The 22,360-nt window shown below is 46.9% G+C and overlaps 1 protein-coding gene and 1 pseudogene across 3 annotated transcripts in view; one reads left to right on the top strand and one right to left on the bottom strand.

Annotated features, from left to right (window-relative positions):
* The first annotated feature begins 1,488 nt into the window (after positions 1 to 1,488).
* Positions 1,489 to 2,777, top strand: LOC311588144 (rab GDP dissociation inhibitor beta-like; annotated as a pseudogene). Its single transcript has one exon. The product of its transcript is annotated as a rab GDP dissociation inhibitor beta-like (transcript).
* Positions 2,778 to 14,075: 11,298 nt separating this feature from the next.
* Positions 14,076 to 22,360, bottom strand: part of SHQ1 (SHQ1, H/ACA ribonucleoprotein assembly factor) — a 109,396-nt gene continuing 101,111 nt past the window's right edge. For both annotated transcript variants that reach the window (XM_084764914.1, XM_084764915.1), the window contains exon 11: positions 14,076 to 15,532. In XM_084764914.1, the coding sequence (XP_084621040.1) occupies positions 14,905 to 15,532 (628 nt within the window). In that variant the 3' untranslated portion in view covers positions 14,076 to 14,904. The remainder of the gene's footprint in view (positions 15,533 to 22,360) is intronic.

Raw genomic sequence — 22,360 nt, 5'->3', positions numbered from 1 at the left:
TGGACCCTGACCTGCTGATGGTGGGAATGAAAGTGGCTGTCTCGTTTCTTCTTTGTGAAGGTTGGTTCCTGGGAGCCCTCTTTATTTGTCAGGAGGCCTCACAGAGCCACCATCTCACAGACACTCAGGTCCAGAAATACTGAGTGTCCATGACGTGCCTGGCGGTTCTGGGTCAGGGGGAAAAGCATAAAGCAAAGAACTACAAGCCTGCTGTGCACAGAGCACATGTTCTGTTGCACTCGGTCTCTAGAAACAAACACAGTGTGGACAAGTGGCAAATGATTCGGCGTCCAGGGTGGGCCAGACCGTGGTGACGACGATGCTACATCTTCATTCAGTCCCAACCAACTGGAGAGGTGAGACTATCACCCTATGGTAGCTAGTTTAAAAGCTGTAGCCTAGACAAGTTTAATAAGTCCAGCGCTGGGAAGATGGCTCGGCACAAGCACTGAGGACCAGAGTGCTCAGATCTTCAGAACTCCAGTAGATGCCAGCTGGGCAGAGTGGCCTCTTGTAATCTCGGTTGGAGAGTGAAAACAGAACCCCTGCAGCAAGCTAGCTAGTTAGTGAGCATTAGCCGGGTTTACTGAGAGACCCTGCCTCAATAGCTAAGATGAAGAGTGATCAAGGAAGATACCCACATATTCGCCAACATGTACCCACACATATGAGAAAACGACGACAACAGCAACAACAACAACAACAACAGAAAAGTCGTCTGTGGTCCAAGGTCCAAAGACACAGAGGCAGCAAGCAGGAAATGTCAGGCTATTTTCAAGGTGTATCCTTCATGAAGCCTCTGCATCTCCCCCACATTCCTTTCTTTTGAAATAGAAATAACTGGGACATAGGTGAAGGCTCGGTGGTAAGGGTGCTTGCTGCCACACCTGAGTCCATCAAGCTGGAAAGAGGGAACAGACTCCTGTAAGTTATTCTTTTACTTTCACATGTGTGCATGTGAGAGGGGGTGGGGGGGTATAGATCTAAGTAAATGCAATTTAAAGAAAAAGAATTTAAAGTAGGGCTGGAGAGATGGCTCCGCAGTTAAGAGCACTGTTTGCTCTTCTGGAGCATGTGGGGTTGGGTCCCAGCATCCACGTGGCAGCTTACTGTAACTCTAGTCCCAGGGGATCCAATGCCCTATTCTTGCCTGTGTGGGCACTGGGCACATGTGGTACACAGACATGCATGCAGTCAAAACACCTGTATATCTATAGCTGTTTTAAAAATTAACATAGAGACATCTGCTAATACAAACATCTACTACAGTGGTGAATTTAGGCAAAGGATTTAGTTTTCTTATCTGTAGACAGGGATGAAGATAGTCCACCTTGCCCTCCCGGCTCTTCTCTTCCTGTCCTCGTCAGCTCAGTTTTCCCTTTCTTCAGTTCCCCGTCCCACCCCGGCCCAGAGAGGCTGGACTTCTCCATCCATTCCATAGGATGGGTGGGTGTCCCCCAGCCCCAGCATGTGCCCCCACCCCCTGCCATGAATGAAGAATACAACATGATCGTGCTGGGCACTGGACTGTCAGAATGTATCCTGTCAGGTATAATGTCAGTGAATGAAAAGAAGGTTCTTCACACTAACCATGACGAGCACTATGGAGGAGAAACTGCATCTATAACATCGCAGGAAGGTTTATACAAAGATTTAAATTACCAGGAGAACCACCAGCATCAATGGGAGAGGAAGAGACTGGGCCAGTGGTCAGTTGGTGAAGATGCTGCTACACGCAGAGGCTACTCGCTAAACGGAATTCAAAGCGACTGAAGGGGGCTTTGTCTATGAGGGAGGTTCCTTCCACCGAAGCAGAAGCCATGGCATCTAGCTTAGTGGGACTGTTTGGGAAACGCCACTTCAGGAAGTTCCTAGTTTCTATTGCCAACTTGGATGAAAAAGTCCTAGAACTTTTGAGGATATTGATCCTAAGAAGACCTCCATAAGAGATGTGTACAATTAGTTTGATTTGGGTGGGTGAAGATGTTAGACTTTACTGGCCCCTCTCTTGCACTGTACAGACCAGATGACTATTTAGATCAGCTGTGCTGTGATACCATTAATAGAATTACACTTCACAGCGAGCCCGTACCTTTATCTGTTCTATGGCCTGGGAGAATAGTCACAAGGACTTGTAAGGCTACGTGCTATATGTAGAGGCATCTACATGTTGAATAAATCAATCGAAGAAATCATTGTGCAAAATGGAAAAGAGACTGGTGAAAATCTGAAGGAGAGAATGCTCGCCATAAGCAGCTCATCTGTGATTCTAGCTATGTAAAAGATCAGTTGAAAAAATGGGGCCAGGTAATGAGAGTAATCTTTATCCTTAGCCTCCCTATCACCATACCAACGATGCTAACCTGGGCCAGACCATCATCCCCAGAACCAAGTCAACCGCAAAGTCAGATGGCTATGTTTGCACACTCTCCTTTGCACATAACGTGGCAGCACAGGGCAAGTATATTACTATTGTAAGCACATTTGTGGACACCAAGGAACCAGAGAGAGAAATCAGATTCGCCTTGGGGCTCTTGGGGCCAACTGAAGAGAAATGTGTCCTCACCAGTGACCTCTTTATACCTAAAGATTTGGGAATAGAAAGCCAGATCTTTATTCCCCATGCCTATGATGCTGCCACTCACTTTGAGACAACCTATGATAACATTAAAGATATGTACAAGAGGATGACAGGATCTGAGTCTGACTTTGAAGAAAAGAAGTGCAAGAAGAGTGACGTTTATGGAGGAGACTGGCAGTACATATTATGTAATTAGGACAAACTTACAATCTGGCAAATAATGTATATGGTATGAAAACAATATTGTAAGGCCTGCTTTTATGATCAAAACGGAGACTGAAGAGTGCGGCACCCGTGGATACTCCTGCCCTGCGCATTTCTAATGTCACATATTAACTTGTTTGCATGGACTGACTAGTCAGACTCGGTTGGTTCTGTTCAGTTGAACCAGACTGGACTCCTTCTAGTGAAGGAGATGTTCTGAACAAAAATTGATAGATATTGATAGAGAACTTGATATAGTGCTTGTGTCTTTGGTTTTTTTTGTTTTTTGTTTTCCGGTTTTTTGAGACAGGGTTTCTCTGTGTAGCCCTGCCTGTCCTGGACTCACTCTGTAGACCAGGCTGGCCTGAAACTCACAAAGATCTGCCTGCCTCTGCCTCTGTGATTCTGTGACTCTGCTCAAGAGCCGGATACACACAATTCATGCCATTTTGATACTGGAGTCTAAAGTGAATATCCTTTGGTTTGGGAAACATTCAAAGTCTTCGACATTTTGTTATGTCAAGTACTACAGCGGGGCTCAAATAGTAGAGTGACGTGTTTTGTTTATAGTGGTTGTAAACTTTTACCCAAAGTTCAGACTTAGGAGCTGGAGGAAGCCAGTGTGTGGTATTTTAACCTACTACAACTGCTGAGAAGTGGGAAAGGAACCTCACGGTAAAGCAGGTAAAATATAGAAACGCCTTTATCCCAGGTATGGCTTCTTCAATGGACCAAGCTGCAATGCAGTATTGATTTCTGTACTGCAAAATAAAGCCAAACTCCACCTCCTTGTTTGTAGCAGGGACTGGAGGTCTCTGAGCCCTTAGTAGTGGTGTTGTCCACAATATGGTTTGTCCTCAGTAACATTTGCCAGAGGTCAACTGCGTATAAGGAGAAAACAGCCAGTCACATCTAGTGAAATTTGAGAACAATGGCTCTGAGTTGCCAAGAGTGAGAGACACAAGAAGGCTCTTTTAAAATTACATTTTAAGGGCTGGAGAGATGGCTCAGAGGTTAAGAGCACTGGCTGCTCTTGCAAAGGTCCTGAGTTCAATTCCCAGCAACCACATGGTGACTCATAACCATCTATAAGGAGATCTGGTGGCCTCTTCTGGCCTACAGGAGTTATATGTAGGTAGAACACTGTATATGTAATAAATAAATAAATTAATTAAAAATTACAATTATTATTACTTTTGTGTGTGCATGTGTGCCCCCTCTTCAAACCAGCACAAGCCAGCACACACACACAAATGAGAGAGAGAGAGAGAGAGAGAGAGAGAGAGAGAGAGAGAGAGAGAGAGAGAGAACACCCCTGGGAGTTGGTTTTCTACCTCTACCATTTAAGTCCAGGTTAGTGGTGGGGATCTATAATTCAGGTCATCAGGCTTGGTGGCAAGCTGATGTTCATCCCAAGACAGCGAGATTTGCAAATGCTTGTTAGGCCTTAATAATGAAATATGTCTTAAGCCACACCACATGTCCACGTTACTTTTCCATTTCTGTAGATCCCGAATTGATGGAGCTTCTCTTTCCCTATAATGCAATAATGTTGTCTGGGCTCCAAACAAATGTGGCTTTCTATAGGTTGTCCCCACCCCATTGTTCCATCCACTTTGAGCAATCCGGTTCTCTCACCCATCGGATTCACTCACATAGGAAAAACTGCCTGCACAGCCGCCAGCTCCCTCCACGCTTGCCGTGCCTTTCCGCTTCTTTTCAGGAGACCATCCACAGCTTCCATTGTGTGCCACATAGTGCTGCTGACTCTGATCCTCTGCAACTCCCATTGCGCATGTGCCCACCGAGCAGGGCCAAACTTGAGCACCAGAATTAGAGGCTACAGTGCTTGTAGCACCAAGGAGGCCCTGCGCTCCAACCCTCGTGTACAGATCCCCAGTACACTGGGAAAGAGAGGATCACCTACCTGCCTAGCAGGTAGTGTAGGAGCTGTTACAGACATTTGACTCCAAGGCGAGCCTACTCTTGATAGCCTGGATTCCTGTCCGGCGTGACTCTAGAGCTTTGGAAACAATGTTCCAGAATAGAAGGGGGTGTCAGTAGACTGAGCATCAATTTAGCCCAAAGGACGCTTTAATCTGCCTAGAGGTGAGACGTGGCCTGGTGATTAGGGAAAGACCTCTTCCTGGCTTCCTAGCAGTCTTCAGCCTGCTACTTACTCCAGCCCGGCTCTGAGCTTCACTTGGAGCTCCCTCCGTCACTCAGGAGTGAAACAGCCCCTGCGGTCGACTGTAATTAAGCATCTACTCAGCCCGGACGAGCTTGGCACCTGCATCTGCAGACAGGATCCGGGCTCCCGAGGCACCTGCGCTCCGCGTGGCTGCCCCGCCCGCCCTGCCTGCGCGCACGCGCATCTCCCCCTACCCCCCCAAGCGGTGCCTCTGTAACAGATGGAGCAATCATTCTCGTCTTTCCGCCAGAAGGCCCTCGCTGCTCCAGGGGACCGCGCGGCGGTTGTAAGACACATAATTAGATACGTCAGCGGACAATGCGGTGGATTAGCCGGGGAGGACTGTCGACTGGAGCCTTCCCCGCCAACAGGCACGTGGCGGTCACCAGCAAGGATTCCCCCTTTCCGCCCCGCCCCGCCACCCCGGGAGCCCAGATGATTGACAAACAGAGCCCTTCATGGTGACTGGTACCCAGCGGAGAGTCAGCGCTCAGTGCAGGACCGAAGGTGATGGTTTCAACCGTTCGCCCTCTAGACCCACGTGGGAGTGAGCCAGGACACCCACGGGAACGAGGTCTACTCTGTTCTATATGCATGACTCGGGTTACCTCCCCCGGCTCTACAGGAACCCGAAGGACCTGCAGCTCGGTGCTGCAGAACGACCACGCTGCAGGGAGCTGCACATCCGGGCTGATAGTGCAAGGTGATCTCCAACCAGGCACTAGACTTGGAAGGGCGCCCCTTTTCTGTGTCAAGGGTGCTTTCTGTGTCTCTGGGGCGTGCGAGGCCAGCGCTGGAGCCAGCCTAGCCTGGGAAGCCCGCAGCCTCGCTTAGGGTATCTAGGATAACCCCGGATGGGGGAATGTGGGAGGGCAGAGGTCAAGGCAGATAAGAGGTGAGAGGAGAAGCTTGTGCAGCTACAAAGGCAGGAGGGAGAAAGGAAGGGAACTCAGATCCCGTGAGGGACAGTCATGCACTGTGCTGCCTGGGAAGAGCGCAGGGGTGCGGGTGTGGGGAGTGTTGGCACAACAAGATGGGGCATCCAGAACCCGCCTGCCTGGCAGAGGCTACGCCCGGCTCTAGCACCGCCCAGTGGCTTGCCTCAGAACACTCAGGAGAAAGGGGAAGCCAAGGAGTGACAGCTGGAGACTGCCCATTTACAATTACAGGGTTCTGTCTTTGCTCCCACCCTGGCCCCCTCTCTGGGAGTGGAAACCTAATTTAATTGTGCACATGCCAGAAACAGGCTTTACCACGAGGGCCCATAGGACTATCTACAACAGTGCTTCTCAACATGTGGGTCGCGACCCCTTTGGGGTCAAATGACTCTTTCACAGGGGACATATATCAGGTATCCTGCATATTAAGATATTTACATTATGATTTAAAACGGTAGTAAAATTACAGTTATGAAGTAGCAACGGAATGATTTTATAGTTGGGGGTCATCACACATGAAGAACTGTGTTAAAGGGTCGCAGCATTAGGAAGGTCGAGAATCACTGGTGAAACGAAAGGGGTGGGTTTCATATTTGTCAGTTACTCTCCCACAACGTCCCCCCTCCTCCACCTACTGAGTTGCTGACTCTGTCCCAAGTGGCCATATGCCCATCTCAACTGCCAAACCACAAAGGAATCTGTTTACCTGCACTTGGTCTAGTCTGAGGAGTTTGCTGGATTGGACAAATCAGCTCTTGTAATCAGAAAATAGGGAGCTGTGGAGGGGGGGGCTGCTAGCAGCTATCATGACTGAGAGAGGCATCTAAGTGGGTTGTGTCTACACTGAGCATGCTGGAGCAGTGACCAGACAACCCAGGAGGTTTGCCACATGAGAGTCGCTCGGGCAAGATGCTCCTGAGACCCATTCTAACTGCTGAACGTCTCAAGACCGTTGGCGTTCCAGTTGTAGCCTGCTCTTCTCTGGAGTCCACCCCAAGACTTCACTGATGCCCAAAACCGCAGACAGGACTGAACCTGTACATATTTTCCCCACCCCCACCCCCACACCTATGATTAAAATTATTAGCAGTCAGACACAATAAGAGGAACAACAATAAAATAGACCAGCTGTAACAGTACTCTGCAATCCAAGTTCTGGGCATGGCGTTTCTCCTGCTCTGAGTGTCCTGATGTGCTACAGGTCTTAGGAATGTCACGGTTGGCTTTCTTCGTGAGTTTTCTTCTTCACATAAGGAAGCGCACTGCAGCTTCTCTGTGGGACTTCTTGCAAGGCCAGCATCATAACTCTTATGTTTTGGGGTCATTATTAAGTAAAATAAGGGTCACTTGAAACTCAGCAAGGCAAGACAAGAGCAGATGTGATAGCTACGGAGCTGCAAAGTGACCGACAGCAGGCCGCACACACAGCAGGACAAAGCAGAGCACAGGATCTATCACAGACTCAGCAGCTTGAGACTTAGAACTTGGGGATTCTCTGTTAATGTCTTCAGACCGAGGCTGACTACAGTAGGGAAACAAATCCCAGGGCAACTCGGGATAAAGGACTATCTACTGTACTTGCTAGGACAGCCTTTGATTACATCACGGGTGACGGAGGCAAACAGGCTTAGGGTCCACACTGATGGAGATGGGTGGAAGGGCGGTGTGGGAGCCCTAGGCAGAAATGTGCCACCTTAAGAGTGACACCAATTAAGGACTCCCAGGGTCTGCCTCTCTCATATCAGGCCCGTTTCCAAGACTCCCCAGTGCCTGAGCACATTCCCTGGAGTGATGTCTTCAGTACGTGGATTCTTCTAGCTTCTCTCCTCCCTGAGCCGTGTGCAAACTCCAGGTCCCCTTTGTGGCTTTCCTTGATGTCTCACTCTTTTCATCTACCAAAGGCCTGAGCCTTTCCTTCTTTACTTCCCAGTTTAAATCTGTGAGAGCAGGAATTTAATGAACTCGGCTCCTGTCCCCTTAGGTGCCCCTGCTGAACCTGAGGTGACATACTTGCTTTCAGAAACACTGCGAAGCAGGGGCATCTGGCTCATGTGTCCCGGGATTGCTTCTGTTGCAATGGGGATTCAGCTATGCAGCTACAGTTTGAAAGGTTCTTCAGTGGCAGGAGAAAGTAACTACAACTTCATATTAAGAGACAAAGTGTCAGCACACCATCTGTAATCCCAGCACACGGGAGGCAGAGGCAGGAGGATCTCAGTGAGTTTGAGATCCTGTCAGCTCCAGAACAGACAGCACTACAAAGAGAGACCCTGTCTCAAAACCAACCAAACACAAAAAGAGAAAAAGAAGTAAAAATTTACATAGTGCAGGAACCCAATGCTATTTAAATAGCGTGTGAAGATTTTTTCCCCCATAGGAGACTGAAAAAAAATGCTGAGAAGGCAACTGGTTCTCAGGTACAATTTTTCTGAAAGCCCGGTGATGTGTTCAGTTTAAACTTTTGTATGAAAACATGGCTTCTGATTGGTAGCTAGGCTGGGTATTTGCAAAGCTAAGAGGCACCAGCATGTTCTGTACCCACAGTTCCATTTTGTCTTTTCCTAATTTAACTGTGCCCAAGTCTGAAACCACAGCTCTGGAGCCCACTGCACCAGGGGACAGCCTGGGAGGAACCTATCCTCGGCTCCCATCTCCCCAGCTTGCCTGGTCCTGAGTCACTGTGATGGTGTCCACCCACACCACGCAGAGAGGGGACTTTGCAGGTTCCCTGCTAGGTGACCACGCACTTAGAGATACACAGGTAGAGAATGCTGGGAGTCAGGAGAGGAGGGCTCCTGACCCAGCTGATCAGCTTGATCTTCCTGATTAGAGTGCTGGCAGCGACACACACTGAACACAGAACCAAGGCGTAGGGAACAGACATGAACAGATGGCTTTGTCATGGGAGCTAGGGGCATCTGCAGAATTAACAGCCGACCAGGATTTGAGGCCAGTGCTCACAGAAGCCACCCGGTCTTCTAGCTTTTTGGTTTCTCTTTCAACAAGTGTTATATGAAAATACTCTATGGACAGGCACTGTGTAATTGCATTGAGAGACCCAATGTAAAAGGACTCTGAAGGCGAGGAAGGGGCAGCATACGGCTCTGAGTCCCAGTTGAGAGCAGCAAGTACACAGCAGAAAGTGTTTGCTCTTCAGGGTCAAGGAGAGGTACAGGGAGCTAACATTCTGTGGGAAGTGGTAGTTGAAGAAGTCTTGAAGCTGGGGTGAAATGGCAGTGTACAAACGAATAGGAAGTGAGAGGGGACAGGGAAGTACTTGGGGACACAAGAGAGGTGAGGCACACAGCAGCAGAAACACAGCAACTGTTTAAACATGAGACGCCTGTCTCCTTAGAGGCGCCGGGCAGCAGGGGACTGGTTTTCAGAAGCCTTCTAAGGCTTGGTAGGAGCATCAGTATTTCAGGTGCCTGGTTGGGAGGACCATAAAGATCATCGTTTAGTGATTCCTGCTGATACTGGTCCTGAATGAACACACCAAGAACAGCGGGGGGAATGTTCCCCAGGACACGGCTTCAAAGACACCAGTGTGACACCGAGATCCTTTCACAGCGGTCCAGGAAGACAGCATCCCCAGCGCCTCGCCCAGCATGACGTTCCCAGGGAGGTGAATCCTTTCCCTCTCTTCTGTAGTTGCCAAAGGAAGTTCGTGGGCAACCAATTCCACAGCCCCCCTTCTCTGGCTTATCTTCTTATGACTGGAGAGCAGCCTCCCTTATCTCAGAAACAAATGGTTTCCCCAGGAGCGGAAACCAGCCATCATTTATCTGCCTGACGCGTGTTTCCCTGTTTGTTTTCCAGCCTTGAGACAGGAGTTGTGTCAACCGTAGATGGCTGTGCCCCAGTCACTTGAGAGACATGAATCAATTTCCCAGCTGCATTTATCACTCACTGCTTTAAATCAAGTCTAATCAATGCTTCCTTCACTTGCTATGGGCTGAAAAACTAGAGAGCATGCTCAGAAGACAGGCAGGCCCGGCTCCGATCGCTTCCACCTGGGAGTTACGCGTTAAACCCTCACCAAACACTCGGAGATGTGTTTGTGAAACGCAACGTGAATTTACCTGATATGCAATGACATTACATGACAGGGCATGTTATTTAGGGAGACCTCTACAACATAACATCTTTTGCAATTAACATTTCTGAAAATATGATGTTTTTCGTTTCATTCCTTTTTTTTTTTTAGTAATATCTGTTCCCATCATTATGTAAGTTGATTTCCAGTTACTTTTTATAAAATTTAACAAAATAAAGGGGTCTCTGTTTTAAAATAATTTAATAATCTTTTATAACTAATAGCTCCCTCCGGTACACAGTAACAGAATCTGTTTCCCACAAAGAAAGTGTATTTTCCATTGGCAAGTGTGAAAACCACCCAGCAGCTGCCAATATATTCAGCATGTTGTAGGGAGCAGCCTTGTGCTAGTGAAAGATGATACCATCCAGGTTACAGCATCGATGCCCCACCATGCCCACGGCAAGACTCTTTAAGGATACTGGGACAGACAGAACACCGGAAGGCCAATCTGTGATGATGGGAAGGCAGAAGACAAGGCATTCCTGACTCACAGATATAATTAATATTTCTACCAAACCTGCTGAACTTGCAGACTTAGATCACCAGCCAGGTCATTTCACAGTGCTGACTCCCCCATAGCAACCTGTTGTTAGGTAGCTACATGGAGCCTTGCTTAGCTTGGGAAAGTCAAGCAACAAGGATGAGCCCTCAGGCTGGTTTAACACACCAACTTCATCGTGTGTTTTGAGCATCGAGTCTCCCAGGCCTATAAGATAAGGAACAAACATACAGATAAGGTCTGCACGTTTTGTTACAGTCGCAGCCACTGCTGTGGGGGTTCCATTGCTGTGAAAACACCATGACCACAGCAACTCTTAGAAAAGAAAACGTTTAACTGGGGCTGGCTTACAGTTTCGGAGGTTTAGGCCATTACTCACCATTCATGGTGAGAAGTATGGTAGTGTGCAGGCTGACATGGTGCTGGAGAAGGAGTCCTGAGTTCTACATCTGGATCTACAGGCAGCAGCAGGAGAGACAGTGTGCCACATTGGACATGGGTTGAGCATGGGAGATCTCAAAGCCTGCCCCCACAGTGACATATACTTCCTCCAACAAAGCCACACCTACTCTAACAAGGCCACATGTTCTAATAGTGTCACTCCCTATGGGCCAAGTACTCAAAACACACGAGCCTACGGGGGCCATTCCTATTCAAACCACCACACACATACTGCATATACGACAGAGGCCGCTTAAGATTGACTGTATCACCAGGCTGGGCCTGATGGCACAGGCCTGTAATAATCCCTGTACTTGTGAGGCTATCACTGGAAGATGCTAAGTTCCAAGTCAGCCTAGACTGCAAAATTCAAAAATCAAACCCAAGAGACTCTACTTGATGACACCACAGTTACCATAATTTCGGTAAGACAACTGATTCTCTGATATGCACACACTGAATGACAAAATAACTCAATGGTGTACTTCTCAAAACACATCTCCCTTGTTAGGTGACCGATCACTATACCTTCAGTCCTATTCTGAAGATGAAAAGGGGTGGAGCTTTGACATTCCCCTCCAGGGCAGGTCACCCCTGAGCTCTGGGATTCCATGTCTGATCAATTTCTTTGAGTCAATGTGACTGGGAGCCACCGTGGTTTCCTCTGGTTCTTTCCCTAACTTGCCTTTTCTGTTGCTATCGAGCATTTCTGGGAAACTCCTGTGGTTACAGGAGGTCCCTAAAGTTGTCAGAAAGCTGTTTAGCCTAAACCCCCAAAAGGCAGCCCCTTTCTGGGCTGCAGGTGAGGCACAATAGCGTTCTCAGCCATTTTTTTTTAAAAAGCCCAGGTGGTGTGATACTTGAGCTTTAAGCCTCGTGGACAAAGGGAGGGTAAAGGGAATGCCACGCACTGAACTCAGAGTCTGAAGCTGCGGCCCTCATGCATGTCACCTCTAATACTCATGAGAGAGTTCACAGGGCCAGTGGCTTTAATTCTGTCAGAGGATTATGTTTGCATATCTTTAGGGAAGGAAGTTTTTCCAAGACAATTCTCACGGAAGTCAATCCTGCCCCAGACTCCTGAGGACAGGAATTGATGAAAGGAAGAAAATGTCCACAGCTTTAAACATTTAGACGAGAGAGGATTTGTTCAACGTGCAGTTAAACGGATCCAAAGCCTTTTGAAAGCGGCTTCAGGTAATGTGCTGCTGAGGAGAACTGCATTCGCACTGGTCACAGAAATTCTGCAGCTCCCTGAGGAGCCTGCGAAAAGGCTCCAACACACCCAGAGCAAGCTGTTACAGTGTTTAAGAGTTAACACGCATGTCAAATGGCACAGTCACCCCCAACTAACATGTTAATACAACTGGAATTTATATTAGAAATACAAATCCTTGCAGCCTTTCAAATCCAAAGGAAAGGGGACCATACAGTCTTGGAATAAAAAAGTCCTGAGACGAACACGTATCAGGTTTCGTTTCATTTCCACCCATAGCAAATCGGTTTATTTCACTTGTTCATTTACCTACCATGTGTCTCTGGAGCACATAGAATACAGCAGTGGTGTTCACAAGTAACAAGATCCGACCAGCCCTACTGCCCCGGCAACTGACCTGGAGGCTGGGAAACACACAGAATACACTAACTGAGATCCCACTTCCACTAAGATGGAGGCAGAGGGAGCAGCATAAGCAAAGAGGAAAATGGGAGCATGTGTGAAGCCATCATTTCTCAAGACAATGGGCATCAGGTGATGCAAGACAGGAAAGAGACCAGGTGAGCTCTAAGAGTGCCCCACTGTGTGAGAGAGACAATTCAGGTAAAGCTCTTTGAGGTGTGGCCATCAGGAGACAGGCCAAGGGCTTTCCGACCATTGGCTGTCTCCGATGGCAAGAAAGTCAAAGAGAGGGAAAGTGTGGTAATTCGAACGAAAGGTTCCCAATCTCATGTATTGAGCATTTCCTTTCCACTTGTGGCAGTATTTTGACATCTGTGGAGCCTTTGCAGGGGGCCTGGCTGGAGGAAGCATGTCCCTAAGGGTGGGCCTTTGTTATTGATGCTTACCAGTTTTCTCTGCTTGCCATCGTGTGAACAAGCCACCCTTGAAATTTCCCACCTTCACAGATGGAACTATTCCCACCCTCCCCTTCTCCCACCAGAAAGGACTGAAAGCTCTTTGCAATTATGAGCCAAAATGAATCTTTCCTTCCTAAGTTACTTCTGCCAGGGGTTTGGTCACAGCTATGCAAAAAAGGAGTAGGTTGCAAAGGCTGACAGACACACATGCACATGCACACGCACACGCAGACTGAGAAACGATTTTCAGGAATAAAAACACAGGGCAATAATGGGCCCTAGAATGGACAAATACAGAAAACAGATTCAAACCAGTACAAGCCATCTAGCTGAATCCCTAATGAAAGATAAAAAACATAAATAAATTTTCGTAGGGATACAAACCCAACACCCAGCAAGATAAAACACCGAGTTTGGCAGATGATCAAAGGTGATAAGACAAAAATGCAGGAAAATGACTCATAGTGAGAACTTGAATCCAATCTTTATAAAGAACTCTTAAACCCCAAAGTGAAAAAAAGTACTCTTTAAAAATACCAAAAGATTTGGGCACTTCAGGAGGACATTGGAGTAACAAGTATGTGAAAAGAGGCTCAGCAGAGTAGATCTTAAATCAGTAAGCATAAGCCAGATCTCAACCCCACACCTGCTGGGATGGTAAGCACTCAGACGGCTGATAAAATGACTTAGTGGGTAAGGGTGCTTGGCACCAAGCCTGACGGCCTAAGTTCAGTCCCTGGAATCCACATGGTGGAAGGCAAGAACTGACTCCTGAAAGCTGTCCTCTGACTGCTTCAGGCATGCACCCACGCACACACAATAACTAAATAACCAAATGTAAACAGGTGAAAACACCAAATAGCATTGAGCAATGAAGAGAATGGAGCCACTGCCCCACTGCTGGCGTGTACTGGTCCATCCAAGCTATGAGGGAAAACAGCTACACAACCTGGCAAAATGTTAGGCATATCCCTAACATGTACTCAAGACACACCACACTGACACTTACCTAGGGAGGAGAGAGCATATGTGCACACAGAGACCTGTTCCCAAATGCTCACAATAATTTTATTAATAGTCAAGACACCACAGCAACTCAAATGCCCGTCAGTGGGTGAACGGACAAATTTATACAAAGAAATGGTCTCCACATTGAGAAGATGACATTAGCACACATATCAGTCTCGCTAGTTATGTGTAGTGAAATGAGCCCCATCAAAGAGCACACTGCACGCTTTATGTACAATGCAGGCAATGCAAGCTACTGGGCTACGACACAGATGAGCAGTGGTCGCTCAGGGGACACAGGTGGGTGGCCTCTGGCCCAAAGAAAGGACAGCTGGAGATGATGGGGAAATTCATTACCTTGACTGATTGCAGTGATCGTCTCACCTGGTGTATTCACCTGTTAGTACTTCTCACAGTGCACACTGCAAATGTGAGTACTACCTGTCAGCTGTCTACAGCAGTGGTTCTCAACCTGGGGGTCAAAGTCCTTTTGGGATCATATATTAGATATCCTGCATATCAAATATTTACATTATACTTCATAACAGTACCGAAGTTACAGTTATGAAGTAGCAATGAAATAATTTTACAGTTTTTATGGTGTTAAAGGGTCACAGCACTAGGAAGGTTGAGAACCACTGGTCTAGAAGAACTGGGGTCTTCATTTTTAAATATTACTAACACCCTGGAAAGAATACTTTAGGACTTTATTTTTCAAGTTGCAAAATAAAAAATTCAAAAGGTTTTAAATGTTTGCTCACTGAAAAGCCATGTGCTATTTCCACACAGAAAAAGTACACAATGAACATCAGAAATTCCACTTCTGTATGAAAGCACAGCTGACCTAGTTCTCCATGAGCCAATCAATCACTTGAGTCCATCACACGGCACCCTCTCCTCTCCATCCTGTATATTGCTGTGGCTCCCAGCACTTACACCATGAGGTGTGGAAACCCGAAGCATGGTCCTCAGTTTGTCTTCAACCTCCTCTGTTAGATGATCATGGGAAGAGGCCAGCGGCTGCCCTTGACTGACTGTGCATCCCTGGCTGGCCAGGTTTCTGCAGGGCCCACTATCTCCAATCTCCTCTATCAGAGGAGCCCGGGAAGAGGCCAGCGGCTGCCCTTGACTGACTGCACATCCCTGGCTGGCCAGGTTTCTGCAGGGGCCACTATCCCTGATGAGCAGGTCAGTGTCCTCTTCCAAAAGGGGGGCTTGCAGAGAAGTGAGCAGCGAGGGCTGGGTCCCAACAAGCTCCTCTTCCTCCGACGCTGAGTCTTCTGTGCCAGACGATGAGGCACTGTCCGAGTCACTGGGCTCAGGACTGGAATCTGAAGCCTGCTGTGTGGGACTGCACCGGGCTACTTTTCTGGCAGTTTCTTCCTCTTGGACAAGAAGTGCGGCGGCTTCCAGTTCTAGCAGCTCGAAGCCCAGCTGGGCCTTACTGAGGGAGACTGATTTCAAGGCTTCTGCGAGGGCAGCCAATTTTTTGGACCTTAAAAATTATATTAAGAAGAAAAATTAGGTCTGCTCATTAATCAGACTGATGACAACAGGATATAAGACATCACAAAGTTGGCACCCTCTCATAGGACTGGGACAAACTCCAAGCAGGTCACAAATGTAAGTGTGAGAACAAGAGAAGGCAGAGAAGGAAGTGTGGGTTCTCTCTATGACTTCAAAATGAGGAAAGCCTTTCTACCACTCACAGGACAGGAGCTATGGTTTTGAAAACCAGAATTCTCAGACAGGAGAATCCAACAGAGAAAAGGGCAAATGACAGGGCAGATGCTGGAGACTTAGAGCTGGTTACTGCAGCTGGACTCTCACCACTATGTACTTTACACAAAGTGCAGCTGTACAAGAGCATACAGTCCGAATGACATCTGGTCTAGAATCATCTATGTGAATCTGTATTTTTTCCAGGAAAAAATTTTTACTTAAAAATTTCTATGCTCAGCCGGGAGCAGAGAAAAACCAATAAGTAAGTAAGTAAGTAAGTAAGTAAGTAAATAAAAATGAAAAATCTATGCTCCTTTACTTTTGACCTGTCACTAAGGTAGTTTTTTGTTGTTGTTGTTGTTGTTTGATTGATTGTTTGGTTGGTTTGGTTTGGTTTGGTTTTTAATGGGGAAGGTTTTCCTGGAAATTAAACCCATGGCCTTATGCATGTTACTCCACCAATGAGCTACAACTGTAGCCCTTGTTTTTTGAGAAATGGTCATGTTTTATAGTAGAGGGTGGGTGGCCTTGACCTTCTCTGGGCTCAGATTTACTCTCTTCCTGCCTCTAGCTTCTGAGCGGTGGGATTTAGAGTGTGCACTACCATGTTTGGCCTCTATTACTTCTTTATCCCACTTCCACTAGCTCAGGCTGACTAATGGCCTGTTAGTACTGAGGTTCTAACAGGCACTCTAAAGTCTGTACAAGCGTCATTCTGGGTTCTCCCCATTACTGCTCAGAATGCTGGGATAAAAAGTGATTAGATTCAAAACAGTATGGGCACAGACTGTGACAGAAGATTTAGAGAAATGAAAAGGGACTCATTACTCAATTGTTTTATACAGATAATAAGGAAAATTGGAAGTTATTTGGGGAGAAGAATCAAGTCATGACAGGGCAGCCATTTTGTTCTTACAAGCACAGTAACAATCAATATTGGTTCTAATTTGCTGTCCCTTGTAGGTTCTAGATTCCATCCCTACAATGGTGAAGCCATTTCAAAAACCAGGCCAGCTAAGGGAGCTGGTGATTCTTTTCGTCACATTTAAAGGGGCTGGGGGAGACAAGGAGGAGGAGGAAGATCAGAAGAAGAGGGAGGAGGAGGAGGAAGAGGAAGAAGAGGAAGACCAGAAGAAGAGGGAGGAGGAGGAGGAAGATCAGAAGAAGAGGGAGGAAGCGGAGGAGGAAGATCAGAAGAAGAGGGAGGAGGAGGAGGAGGCGGAGAAAACAGCAGCAGCAGTAGCTTTGTCAGTGTCATTAAATAGCCAGACTCTTACAAGCACCACACATTCTGGTATCGTTAGTAAACACTCGCAGGTTCTCGGCTGCAGTCATATATCTTCTATGTGTAAATAAGGAACATCTCACATGCTAAGAATGCATTTGTTAGAATGAAGCGAATCAGTACATCAGAGACTTGACAAGCACACTGCAAACTAGATTTTCTTGGATGTTGCTACAAATATAATCCTACTATGTAACTGTACATTCTTTGTACAGTTGTAACATCAGTAATATCCCATTGGGGATTTTCAACAAAATTAAAAAATTGCTGACAAGTTTTAGTAAATTTAACTACAGTGAGAATGTAAAAGTAACAGCTACAAGCTCTGACACAGCTAAACTGATATTGATCCCAATTATTTTACGTTTAGTGACTGAGTTTTGGGTCAGGGGGTGTTAAAAAGAATTCAAGCCCATGATATAGCCAAAGTACGGGAAGAGCCTAACATGTATTAGGGAGCGGGACTCAGGCATAAATGAAGGCATACATCCTGTTTCTTGCTGTAGAACCGTGTCTTAAGCGATCAATCAACTTTTCACCACTTCCTGCAATGGCAGGTCTACTGTAAATCTCATAGGAAACCACCAGCTTTCATTTCCTCTGTACAAACCCAGGCCTGCAGGCAGGATGCTCTGAGACTGGAGCCAGCACCTGCTAATGCAGGCCAGGACTCCAGTGAGGCACTCTGAGCCAGTTCACACCGGATGATAGACCACTGGCTAACCCTGCCAGGACACCTCACCTTTTATAGGCTTCTGCCCCTCAGCCCCACACAAAGTCTTAGGCTCCATGTAGAGGCAAGCAACAACACTTTTTAAGGGTGCACGGCATGATAGTGCCATGCCAGAATTCCTTTCTCCTGAAATTAATTGAGGTTCTCAGCTTCACACACACACACACACACACACACACACACACACACACACACACACACACACACACACTTTACTTTTAAATTACATTACTTACTTAGTATATGTGGTGGTGGAGGTCCCTTGGTGTGTGTGAGGAGTTTACAGGACAACTTGAGGAAGTTGGTCCTATCCTTTACTTCAGGGTTTGAAAATGTGTGTCAGGTACGGGGCTAAGTGCCTTTACCTGCTGAGCCATCTCACTGGCCCTGTCCTAAGCCTATTTTATAGTGTAATCTCAAAGGCAGTACACAGGCTTTAAGTAGAATAGAAGGTGCCAGCAAAAATCCTATCTTGCTTCTGACAATTACCATAAAAGACAAATACCACCGAACTATGAACACAGACCCATGCCTACAGAGTGGAAGCCATTTGCAGCCCCATCACAAATGCCCATGTCTGCCCTCTGAATAAAAAACTACTTCTTTAACCCAAAGGCAATGCTAAGTAGAAGATGTTTAAGTCGTGTCAGCCTGGCAACGAAATAACTTCCAGTTCAGTTCCCACAGACTTTAAGGCACTCTGTGGCATGACAACGAGACACTTGCAGTGCATGGATTAGTAGTTCTCTGAGCTGCCTGCTCTGGAGCCGCCCTGGTCAGCACCCACAGGCTAGCAGTGCTTTCACAGTTCTGGAGGCTGCAGGTGCAGTGCGGAGTGCAGGCATTGAGAGAACATCTTGCTAAGGGGAGGGCAGTCCTACTGCTACCCTTCGCCCCTGGCATGGCTGGAAATATGGGAGCTCAGCCCCCTTCACCACAGGGTAACCACCACTGCTTTCTTTCTTCTTTCCAAATATGAAGGTTGAGTAGCTGCAGAGCAGGACTTGCTGCAGCACACACAGAGGTCGGTTAACAAGACAGACTCTCCGAGAAGTCAGTCCTACAGAATGGTTGCACATCACCCTACCACTAATAGTCGAAGCTGGTGTGAGGGCTCCTGCCACATGCATGAACCTCCAAGGCAAGAGCTGCCTCTGGGCAGGAATCCTGCAGCCCTCAGTGAGCAGGGCTCTCCCCTCTTACTTGCTCTCTTTCAACTGCTTGTTGTGGTAGTAATCAAAGTTATTTAATGTGTGAGAAAGAGAGGAAAAAATGTCAACGTGGGGCTGAGGATACAGTTCTTGGTGCATAAACACAAGTACCTTGGTTTAGCTTCCCAGTACCCACGTCAAAAAGCTGGGAGTGTCCTTAAGCACCTATAACCCCGAAGTAGGAGGCACAAACTGTCAAAGCCTGGGCTTTACTAGTTAGCAAGTCTAGACAACAAAAAAGTCCAGTGGGGTGTGCTGGCACACGCCTTTAATCTCAGCACTCAGAAGGCAGAGGCAGGCAGATTTCTGTGAGTTCAAAGCCAGCCTGGTCTACAGAGTGAGTTCCAGGACAGCCAAGGCTACACAAAGAAACCCTGTCTTGAAAATCCAACCAAAACCAAAACCAAACAAAACCAGAAAGCTCCAAGTTCAGTGAGAGACCCTGTCTCAAAAAAACAAAGTAGAGAATAAGTGAGGAAAACACCTGAACTTTACGTCTGGCCTCCACACACCCATGTCAGGGTAGGCACATTTCAGTACTATGAAGACTTGATTTATGTCATGAGCTTAGGAAAACTAACATGAGAATTGACTGAAGCCAGGATCAAACCTTTCTCTACGGACATGATCGGAACCACTTCTCCAAGGTCCTGGCAGAAAAGACCTTTCATCTTCTTGCAATGCAATAATGTACAGAAAGATCGTAAAAATTAATGGCAGGCCTACATACCCCACACATAGAGTCATAAGTATACAACCACCTACTCTTTCTTTCTTTCTCTCTTTCTTTCTTCTTTGGGCTTGGGGAGGGATTCCAAGACAGAGTTTCTCTGTGTAGCCCTGGCTGTCCTGGACTTGCTTTGTAGACCAGGCTGGCCTCAAACTCACAGAGATCAACTGCCTCTACCTCCCAAGTGCTGGGATTAAAGAAGTGCACCACTATGCCTGGCTATATTTTTATTTCTTTAAGGTTCTAGTATTTAAAAATGATAATGAATGAAGGTTCATTAACTCTGTATATATCTGGTACAATGGATTCAAGTGGGGAAGTGGAATAAAACCTTTAATAATATAGGCAGTTCAGGAGGGCAAGCAGCTCTACCACGGACTGGAGCACACCAAGGGGCTTCCTTCTGCATAGCTTACGCAAGGGCTGTCGTTTCCTGGGCCCTGTGCTGGGGGCTGTTCATAGCGATATGCCTCATCAACCCATCAGTCCTCGCAGCGGCCTCTAGTGAGTAAGCTGCTCCAGGCTGCCAGGGAGGGAGCTCAGTGACCCGTGCAGCGTGAACTGAGCAAGAGAGCAAAGGGCACCGGGGGTCAGGGAGAGGCAGGGGCACTGAGGAAGACAGACTGATTAAAAACAACTTCTCATATCAGGCAGAAAATCAGTTAACAATTTATGAGTGAAACCAAATAGCTGGTCAAGTTAAAAAAAACAAAACCCACCTATCTTTGCAGGCTAGAAAAAGATACGGCAGAACGGGTCTTACATGTCTACAGAGAAGACAGCTCTTCAGCTCCCTTTCCTCTCTGCAACTACCCATGGCCCATGAAGCACAGCATGTGGGTATGCCAGACTTGAACAATTCTGAAAACACCTCACATTTCATCTAACAAAAGGGGCTTAAAGTACTTAATGATGGTGGTATGAATTCAGTTACTATAAAAGTGGCACTGACAAAATGGAGAAGGCATCAGAGAAGCACCCACAAAGATATGGCACCATCCTTACCTGGAGCCTGTGAATGGAACCTTATTTAGACATAGCTGTTGCAGATATCAAGTCGCAGGGCTGAGGTCGCAGTGCATTATGGTGAGGCTCTAATTCAATGACTTCACAGGCTCTGTTCACTGTATCTTATAACCAACAGGCAAGGCAGAGGAACATGTACCCGACTCTTCCCGGTATCCCCCACTTCACAAGCCTTGCCAGCTGCTTTACTAGCTGTGTTCCTGTGTAAGGCTTGATGCTGCCATGCTGCATGTAAGCTGGTTTTTTTTTTTCTTGTTTATAGTCCAGGTCCTTTATGTCTTTCTGTACGTTAGGCCATGAGTTCGTACGGAATGGGCTCCAGCAGCTCAGGCTCCATCCCCTTAGTCCTCACAAAGCGTGCTTCTGTAAGCGGTGCAGGCTCGCGCTTCAGCTGAAGCCAGGTGCCCTTCTCTTTGCCTTCCTCCTCCTTCTTCTGGTCGTTCTCCTTCACACACTTCAGGAAGCTGTCCCTGCTCTGCACACATTGATGCTCTTGGTGAGAATCTTGTCCTTAACCTGCTTCTTCACTATGATGCCCATGATATGTTGGGTGACATTGTAGACTCTTTCAGTTTTGCTGTAATACGTATGGGCCATTCCTTTTTGAACAGTAACCATTCCCTGGATGTCTACAGTATCATCCTTTCTGTAGATTCGCATACATGTGGCCAAAGGAACAATTCCATGTTCCCTAAAAGGCCTACAGAACAGATAGTGAGTGCCCTTCCTCTTTCCCTTTGCGTTTGTCATTTGGGTGAGTTACTGCAAGATGGCTGCCATGGCCACAAGCTTGTAAGCTGTTTTGTAAGGCGCCCTAAACAGATCAGTAGGGGCTGATGTTGAGAGTCAGAATACTCTCAAAATAATGCTGACTAGTGGAAGTCACTTGCAAAATGGAAGTTTCCTTATTCATTATCTCAGTTACAGAAAGGGCAAAACCAGGCTAATGAGAAACAGCGATGCAGGCACAAGGACGGGGTAGTGCTGGGACCACACAGGAAAGACTTCTGGATGTTTCTGACTCACATCCTGGGATTGGGATAGTGGCTATATGTTTCACTCTCTTTAAAAGCTTATTATATACACCAAGGTCTGCACAGACTTCAATAAAAATTAACTGGAAGTACCCCTAACTCCACCCCCATGAACACCTTCCTACTCTAAGTCCTGACAAGGGAGCCTAAGCTTCTGGAGGAAGGGGCTGGAGTCAGAGTCCTAGACACAGGCCGCAGTCATGGGTAAACATCAGACCTCTACTGACATGTTCCTCACACCAAACTCCTTTTTAAAAGACAAGGTGTGTGCTCCCAAACCCAACATGAATCTTCATACTCGGCCACCTGTACAGAGGAACAGGAAGGTTTTCTCTGGACAAGCCCACAGCTTGTACATACCCAGTGTATCCTGAGTGTCATTTACAGCACTGTCACAGGTACTTTAGATGTGTCTTGAAGGCTCTGCCCCTGGACTCTTGACCTACAAAGCCATTTTAGTATTTTCTGAACTAAAAAAAAATTTTTTTAATAACTTTGATACTGTTTCAAATTCTCAAATAGTTCTCTGAGCCAACAAAAATCTAAATGTGGGTCATTAGGAATCACCATTTCACTTGTACA

The sequence above is a fragment of the Acomys minous genome (genome assembly GCF_964271855.1).
Source record: "Acomys minous genome assembly, chromosome: 17".
NCBI lineage: Eukaryota > Metazoa > Chordata > Mammalia > Rodentia > Muridae > Acomys > Acomys minous.
The sequence above is the reverse complement of the archived record's forward strand: the minus strand, read 5'-3'. Positions and strand labels throughout refer to the sequence as shown.